The sequence below is a fragment of the Myripristis murdjan genome, chromosome 8 (assembly GCF_902150065.1).
Source record: "Myripristis murdjan chromosome 8, fMyrMur1.1, whole genome shotgun sequence".
Taxonomy (NCBI): Eukaryota; Metazoa; Chordata; class Actinopteri; order Holocentriformes; family Holocentridae; genus Myripristis; species Myripristis murdjan.
The window spans coordinates 27,608,472-27,617,784 of NC_043987.1; the positions used below are offsets into that span (position 1 = coordinate 27,608,472).

At 42.3% G+C, this 9,313-nt stretch overlaps 1 protein-coding gene across 2 annotated transcripts; it reads right to left on the reverse strand.

Annotated features, from left to right (window-relative positions):
- Positions 1–1,349: 1,349 nt before the first annotated feature.
- Positions 1,350–8,527, reverse strand: rundc1 (RUN domain containing 1). Of its 2 annotated transcripts, XM_030057657.1 has the most exons (6): positions 8,009–8,527; positions 5,926–5,934; positions 5,182–5,340; positions 4,561–4,759; positions 4,358–4,450; positions 1,350–4,248 (listed from the first exon to the last, which is right to left on the reverse strand). In XM_030057657.1, exons 1-6 carry the CDS (start codon positions 8,396–8,398, stop codon positions 3,386–3,388), a joined length of 1,713 nt encoding a protein of 570 aa, XP_029913517.1. In that variant the 5' UTR covers positions 8,399–8,527; the 3' UTR covers positions 1,350–3,385. The 2 variants fall into 2 exon arrangements, with proteins under 2 accessions (XP_029913517.1, XP_029913518.1); XM_030057658.1 differs by lacking the exon at positions 5,926–5,934.
- Between the last annotated feature and the right edge of the window lie 786 nt (positions 8,528–9,313).

Below are 9,313 nucleotides of genomic sequence, written 5' to 3' on the forward strand. Positions count from 1 at the left end.
TTCTGGCAGGAAGAAAATCCAGTTAACACCCGTACAACACTACAGGACGTCTCCTGAACCACTGAAATATATCCGGATGAGAAACATTAAGGGTTTAAATGCGACCGACTCCTCAGAAGTATCCCTCGCTGTCTGCGTTAGCCTCACTCGGCAGCTAGGCTAGCATTAGCATGCAACCGAATAACTGAGTTTAACTCGTTTCGATGCTTAAAAAATGTTTCTGAATTTACTTTAGACAACCCAAAACACCTTGTTACGCCTGGTTATGCATCTGAGATTTAGTTATAATCGCTACTGTACACTCAAAACACACAATAAGTCTGTAAAGGGCCGATTCTTGTGGGCACAGTGAATTTACGTCAAGGAAGCTGCCATGTTGAAATAACCGCCTGAGACGAAGCCGTGCAATTTAACTCATTTTCTTCCACTGTAAATGATAAATACACGGAAATAACATATACATCTGAACCTTATATGTGTTTATGATATAGCTGGTATGTTGATAAATGTGTAAGTTGCTGCATTAGAGCGATGATTGAAGATTATTTCAAGGAAAACTTCACTCACTGATGCTGCTCTACGGCCGCCGCTAGTAGGAAAGGAAGTTCACAGGGTTTCAGTGACCTTTCACATCAGCCACGCTACGTCATTTCCGGTACGATTTTCTGTTAGCCACCGTCGATCTGTTTGTAGTTTATTTTATTTTATTATTTTTTGGGATTTTTTTAATGATCGTTTCTCGATGACGTTTTTCTTAAATACACATTAAGTTTTTTTTAAATTCTTTTTTATTTTATTTATTTATTCTTTTTGAAAGCTTCAAATCATCAAATATTAGTAACTGGACTGTGAAGATAATTTTGCAGTTTTGTGCGTGGATTAAGGAATATTTAACTATAATGTGCCAAAAAAGTTCAGCCTATGTAATTCTAATGCGTCCCTTAATTAATCCATGATACAGTTAATTAAGAGTTAATCATTTCTTCTTGGCTTTACATTTTACATTATTCCCGAATTATCCCTGAAATGCCGCTTAAAAATAAATTTGATTAAATGGAAATTAATACCTTGAATGCTGTATTAAGGCATATCACAAAAGTCATGATTGCCCTCTAATTCAAATAGAGATCGAGACGCCCATAAAATACAGGCTGCCTTAATTTTACTAAGTCAGTTGTTTTTGATTATGGGAAATTAAAGGGATAAATCTTGACACTAAGAACTTACTAAGGAGTGTGGTGTGTCTTCAGGTAAAAAGCAAGGACATATTAAGGGTTTTTGTGTTTTTGTAGTGAATATATTATTAAAAAAAAAAAAAAGAAATGATGGAAGGCTGAAGGCAAAGGTCGCACAGCGTTAATTTCCCCTTTAATTCACGCACAGTTACAAGGTAGCCATTACACATAAACCGTTTGCACGTCAGTAATGCCACACTTTGTATACTTGATTTAAAATTCTGAAAAAAAAAAAGAAAAAATCCAAAATATTACCATAAATTCTCAATATATTTATTTATTTATTTTTTGGCAAAAATGAAAAACAACATAATTAATGCAGTTTAAATGAGCCTAGCTGTATTGTTCCCAGATTAAATAACTACAGTACACCAGCTACATTCAGATCGAGCTCTGAAATGATCAAATAGTTAGAACGATAATCTTTAGCATTAAGACTGAACAAAACCATGCGGTCCAATAAATGTGTCGGTCCATATTTCACATCTTAACAGTTGAACTAAACACAAAGAAAATAGGAAAATAAAGTGTGAATTATTATATTTACTACACACATAAGCAAAAACAGGACAGTGTTTTCCAGGTAATACAGTAACAAAGCATAAAGGAGATAAAATGCATCCCTGGGCGAACATGCTTTTCAAACTGTGCTGAGTTTTTTTATTATTATTATTATTATTATTTCAGATGATAGATACTGGGATACATTTTTACCTCTTAACACACCTTTTCTCAGAAGTTTGACACATGTGGGCCCAGCAATGAGTGGCAGGTCCCATTCACAGGTAACACTGTAATCCACGCTCCATAACACATGGGAAATAATCGACATAATAAAACCTCATGTAGCGTAGGTTCATCAAATCTCATTTTGACAGCATCTCTGGTTTATACATTCAGCATTTCAGGAAACACTACTCGTGACTCATCTGTCACAGGGAGATAAAAACATTTCACTTGAGACAACGAGGGGAAAAGAAAATAAACATTTCACATCCTACAATCATTTTAAATATTGGATAAATAAATTCAAAGCAGTGACATAATGGAATCGATTCTTACCATTCGTTATAATTCAACTACATTTGGAGTAGGAAAAAAGCAGCAGTTAATACAGGGTCTAAATGCTATCCATACCTGACACATGATGTGCAAGAGCTGATCATAGCTTTAGAGATTGGAAATGGAGTCAAGAGAGAAGCATCACTTGCCAAGATCGATTGCTGCATATCTGTTATTCACTTAGGCGATGTTCAACTACAGCATTCCTCTATACATTTTCCACAATGTACCACAATGGAAACTGTAAAGACGTCTCCATCTCCATTTGACCTGAGTGCACTGTTGAGCTTCATGATCGACCAATTCTGCTACAAAAGCCACAAAATGTAATTCATCCCATAACAGAAGACACGGGACCTCTCACCTCAACTACAGACCGATACAAGCACCAGAAAATATCATTCAAGTAAGCCCTTGCTTACTGTACAGCAGCCAGAAAGTACAAAGAACTGCCTCTGTTCTTTAGTGTTGTCAGTCCTAACCCTCTGGACAGTATTTGGAATGTCTAACCGCGACCATCAGTGATCATTACAGTATTTACTACTGTAAAAAAAAAAAAATCAACCCTCTCCCACATTTGTTGCATAGGCCAGGAGAAACATCACGTACATGGGGGCATGGTGTGATACGCACAGGTCACAAAGGTCAGAAAGGCTTTACTGAAGATGAGATACACTCAATCTCCATTCTAAGGCATGTTTACAGTACAAGTAGCTATGTCATCTACACCTTTTGGCATCTCAAAACTGGTGGGTTATGCTGAATACGCAGACCACAGTTAGTGATATATGAAGCTGACACACAACATACACTGGAGGCATCCATGCATCCTTCCATGTGCAGATGACATACTTGCACTCCATTTTAAAATTAGTGCCTGTTTAAGCTTTTTTTTTTTTTTTTTTTAAGAGGTTCAGCGAGGGTGGTATGGCCGAAGGTGCAATACTTGAAGGAAAAACTCACGATTCCAGTCCTGAATGCCGGGTATGAGCAGTATAGGCTAGCCAATAAATGGCTTCAGTTCTGAGGCTGTTTCTCTGCTGTGTCTTTTTGATGGATGCATGATGTGTTGCCTCTTTGGTCACCTCTCAGAAAGCGTCTTTGATGTTCTTCAGCTGCCGGACAGCCAGGTCCACTGGGAGCTTGAATTTGAGGTGGCTGATGCGGCCCAGGATGCGCAGAGCTCCTTCGAAGCCCGTCTGGGCCATGTAGCTCCAGGGCTGGTAGTGCGGGTGTATTAGTGTCCCTGACTTGCACAACAGGTTGAGCCATGACACCAGTCGCTGCTCGTTCAGCGCCATGCACACCAGCGCCTTGAACTCTGAGTCCGCTCCTCGCTTGTAGCGTCCGTGCTCCTTCAGCACTGTGTGAATGGCCCAGAGCAGAGACTGTTTAGGAGTGACGGTCACCGGACCGCCCCCTACAGGCAGGCTGAAGGACTGCGAGAGCTGGCGGGCCGGAGACTCCACAAAGGCCTTCCCGTTTTTGGAGTTATAGTACTCGACAAAGAGCTCCCAGGGGTGCATGGTCTGTGGGCTCGGTTTGTAAGGCAGCAGGCAGGAGATGGGTGCCAGCACCAGGCTCATGGCCTGAGAGGGGGAGTAGAGGCCATGGGCCAGCAAGTCTCTCAGGGCCATGGCCAGCTCCTTCCTAACAGACGTGGTCAGCTCATCTCGAGGCCCCAGGGCCGGGTTACTGGTGTAGTTGACAACGTGCTCGATGGAGGACTGTCTACACGATGCCAGCACTCGCACCTTTTCAACAGCCGACTCCAGATGCTGCAGCAGGGGGCCGTAGTCCTGGCCTGCCTCCCCCTGGGGCCACATGCTCTGGGGAACATGGCCCGCCGTGCAGCCAAACTGGCTCACAGCAAAGATCTGCAGCACGGCCAGGGCCTTCTGGATCAGCTGCAAGCCGGTCTCTCGCATCCTCTGTGCCTGCTCCGGGTCCACTGAGGTGAAAAGAACCATGAGAATATAGATATTTTCTTACGTTGAACAGCTAATTATAATGAACATAGCATGGTAACTACAGTGAGGACTTGAAATAAGCTGTCTGACCTTTCTTCTTCACTCCTGGAGCTCTGGTGTTGGTCCCTGCTGCTTGTGGCTGCTGAGTGTGTCCATCAGACAGAAGAGGGTTCCCCACCTCATCTGTTGGAAGTATATCATTAGATAACGAGCATCAAATGTTAGCAAATCAGCTTTGCAATGAAATAGGAAATTCTTATCTGCTTTCACAACGAACAGGTGAGCCTATGTACCCTGGATGAAGTTGATGAACATCTCCAGGTCCCTGATCTGGGTTTTGAGCTGGTCCACCAGCTGCTCCTTCACTCTGGCTGGGTTGACTATCTGAGCGATGGCAGCGTCTACTCTCTGTCTCAGCTCCTCAGGGGTCAAGTTACCGATGTCCTCGTTCAAGTTCACATCCAGCTTCTTAATCAGCTCATCGATGATGACCTGAAAAAAATGAGAGACAGGGTGAAGTTGACATTACTGTAGGCTATGGAAGTATCATGCATTTTCGAGTTGTCAACAAGAAGTGTGACTGGTTACACCTGAAACACGCAAACAACATTTCACATTCTGTGCACGCTATGACATTAACCTAAACATACAGAAATCTGGTGACAGTTTCACAGTTTATCAGCACATCTTCTGTTTGCACCTTGAGCTACTTTCCACGGGAACTCAACTCCTTTGAATGGTGATTCTTCAGTGCCTGATTATGCTGAACTTCTTTAAGTGATGGACAACTCTAGTTTATGGCAAATACTTTATTTTGTAGGTTGATCAGAATACCAAGCTGTAGCTAATAGGTGAAATATTGCTAGGGATCAGACTCGATCACAAAGCTGGATATTGGATCAGCACATCCCTACCTTCTGCCTCTCCATCACCACAGACTGAGGCAGGGAGTCATAGCTGCCTTCCTGGTAGGCAAAGCGCTCCAGGTCATCCAGCTGGGTCTTTAGCTGGAAAATAAGATCCTTCTGCTTCTCCCTCTGAGCCTCCAGGCGCTCCCTCTTCTCCCTCTCGCTCTGAAGGAGGAAACAGTCACAGTGATATTAAGTCTACAGACTGCACAACCACAGCCTACGTAAGAGTGCTACCGAGGCAGCTGATGCCCTGGACCCTGGCCTATAACATATATAGAGCTGTGTGAGCAGAGCACCTTAAATAAATGAGTTCAAAATACAGTGATACAACATAAAATAAAATATCTAGTAGATGAGTCATCTGGCATGTCTACCATTGTGGCAAAGTGTGTACAGATCAACTAAGCTTTACGTTCCTGTATGTCTTTCCTAGGTATAATTATCCTTTTGGTATAATTATCATTTATGGCTTGTCTACAAATTTGGTTGTTTTTTTGTTAAATCCATTGAGATGTACTGGTGATGTGTTTTAAACATGTGTTTTGGTCATGCAGGTGCCCAAAAGCTTCCTGAGCTGAAAAAGTGTGATTAGAAAAACTGCCTGGAGGGTTGGTATTAGGTGTGTACAGCAGTTAATCGCACAGCTATCTGCACCTGAAATCAGACTTATCTGAGGTATCACATGTCATGACATTTACACAATTTGTACAGCAAAAAATCTACGCAGACAATGGGAATCATACTCACCAGGTCTCCCTACAAGTAAAGCGTGCGGCAAGAAAGAAATAAGATAAAAAGAGCTTAAGTGTAATTGTCGTAAACATGTCACTTGCAATCACTGATTATGTAACCAGGCGTGGGCCTAACCTCAGTTTAGGCTAAACAGAAAGAGACAGAGAGTAAACAGTGGCAGGGGCCGAGTGGTTTGCTTTTGTGTCGCAGTGCACACACACACACTCTCTTATTAAATAGATAGTGATCTGCTGGAGGCATGTTCACCGAGCCTGTGCCGTGAGTCACCCGTTTGTGTCATTTAGCACCGTTTTTCTCCACAGATAAGAGATCTCAGGGAACAATACAGAGGCGAGCACAGGCCTCGTGTGTGACGCAACAAACATGGGAGGGAGGTTTAATGAAAACCCTTACGGCCACCCAGCTTGTTAATTTAATTTCCTGTGAGTGGGCGTAACAAGAGCAAAGCTGCACTGTGAACAAATGGACAAAATGAAACATCAGGTAGAGACAACTAACACAGCCGCTAGTACAAAGTTGTATTCTTTTGCTGTAATGCAGCCTTTAAAACCAGGAAAAAAACAGTCCATCCATATCCAGAATCCCACATAATATCTAGTATCCATATAAAATTCATATACTGCCCAGTCCTTACTTACTGTCTATATGCATACATGTGTTTACTGTAGAGCCTCAACCAATGGTTATTTTCATTATGGATTAATCTGTTCATTATTTTCTCAATTAATCAATTAGTTGTTCAGTCCATAAAATGTCACAGTGGAGAAAAAAGGTGATTACGATTCCCACAGCCCAACAGTGACGCACTCAAATGTCTTGTTTTGTCCCAGCCAACAGTCCACAAAGCAGAGATATTTAGTTTACTGTCATAGAGGACTAAAGAAAGAAAATATTCAAATTTGAGAAGCTGGAATCAAAGAATTAGGATATTTTCGTCTTAAAAATGACTCAAAATGATTAGTTGATTATCAAAATAGTGGGTGATAAATTCAAAAGTCGGCAGCTAATTTGACTAATCGTTGCTTTACCGTGCATCAGATCTGGGTGGGTATTATTCCACAAAGCAGAATTACAAACTTGGAGGAGATGCGTGTGAGAAACAAAACTTGAATTTTAAGTTTCAGAATATGATCCAGTCATCCACCTTGATGACTGCCACTCCCCTGTGCATGTGAGTGCATACAGAAGTAGCCATATACACACACATTCAGCTGGGGATCGTTTGTGTTTTGCGTGTATGAGTGTTAATATCTCTGTGGGGATCTTCACTGCTGCCTGTTTATGTGGCTCATTTGATCTCAATTCATAAAGTTATGGACACACTACAGGACTTTCCTTAGGGTTTTCAGTCTTTGAAATTATTTACATCATATTTTAGAGTTTCCCGAGAGTCTTAAGGAACTCACCAACAGTCAAATAGTCAACAGCCAATGAGCGCGCAAGTGAATTCATTATGTGTGCATAAGCTGAAATGAATAAAACTTTAAGTACTGTTACAGTCAGAGATGGGGATAACGTCTTCTAGGCTTTGAAGCGCTGTGGCCCATGGTGAGTTGCAGCCTGCGGCCTTTTGCAACATAGCAGAATGACATAGAAACAGAATCCTGGAAGTCTTGCTTGATATTATATGTAGGTAATGCAGACAACCATGGAAAGAAACTAGGGCAATCCATCCTTGAATGAAGCAATATAATGTATTATTTGAGCAAGCTGATTAAACAGACCAAAGTGTTTTGACTCTAAGTGAGACCCTGAAGAAGACTAAGATTCAATATACTATGGTCTGTTTAGCTGGCACAACAACAACAACAACAAAGAGGAACACTGCTGCTGTGTAGTGAGACATGCTCCTCGTGTGTGCCTCCATCCTCAGATGTCAGGCTGGCTGGCAGAGGTGAAGCTGTGATGTGGCAGCTTACATCCGAACAGGGAAATGTTTTAGTGATGATGCCTTCTTCACCTGTGATCTGACCGTGATGTGTGAACCGATGCAGAGACATGAAGATGTGTTTGGCTGTGACGGATCACACCAGTGCCTGTGTGTTGTGATCAGATGTCTGGCACCCTGGAGACTCACCGAGTTCTCCAGCTGGACGTCCTGCGCCCTGCAGCCCACCACGTGCGGGCAGCCCTTGAAGGCGAACTCCTCGAGCTCCATCAGCATCCTCTCCTTCTCCTCGCTCTGCGCGTGCACGATCTGCTTCAGTCGAAACTGCACCTGTGCGAAGTGGGACGTGAGCGCGAGCAGGGATGAGTTGAGCTGGTCCTGCTCCTCCTCCAGCTTCCTCAGCCTGGCGGCCATCTCCTCCTCGGTGGCCGACGACGAGCTCCTCTGCCTCGGCTGGGCAGCGCCGCCGCTGCCGCCCTCATCCTCCGGACTGGCGACAGCCCCCACGGGTGCCCATCGCTCCCCTGCGCCGGCGAAGACACCCTCGCTATCCGAGGTGGACAGCTCCTCGGTCGACATTTTTAAAACGACAGAGTTTACGCCAGTTCTTGATTAACCCGGACAGTTTAATACCACACGAATCCACTTACTTACTGATGTTTTTCTGCGCAGAAAATAACGAGGATTACGGCCGATGAAACAGGTGTATCGCCATCTTGGGAAGAATGATTCATACGTCAAAAAGCGGAGCTGCGTCAAGTTAACAACAGGTAGCTGGAGTATTACCGGAAGTGTTCATAATTTATCTTAAAAATAAAACAACCGCTTTTTGCTCCTGTATTTGTCAGGAAGCATGTTCATTAATAAGGATTTTATTTTGAATGCCCATTAGGAAATCATAGTTTTGGCGTCGTGAGCTTGACAGCCGCTCAAACGGGGGAGGCCTGACGGACCCAAACAATGCAACGTCAACGCAAAAAGCCTCACGCGCAGGAGACCCAAACAGTGTGACGTAATCATTAAAGCTGCTGGTTAGAGATTATCCCATCTCTGTTAATTTAAAGATATTATAATGACTATCAAACTTATATACACTAAAAAAAAACAAAAAACAAAAAAAAAAAACAGTACCATGAAGTCTTTCCAGAGGAATAACTTTTATTGATTTTATATGAATGGAATCTATTTTCCCAACACTGTTTTATATACGATTTTTTAAAAATGTATTTTAATTTGTACTCCTGCTTCTTTGCACAACATTTTCTTGAGCATGTGCGTGAAATATTTGTACATTTGAATGTTTCCAATAAAGATAAAAAATCTCTTCTCTGATCACTCTTTTGTTAGTTTTTAATGAAAATGTGTGTAACATCTATACTTCATGTACTTGAATTTATTCAAGTAAAGGAAAAAAAAGAGAAAAAAAGTTAGCTTTGTGTGTGTGTGTGTGTGTGTGTGTGTGTGTGTGTGTGTGGTGGGGGTTCCTTATAATAC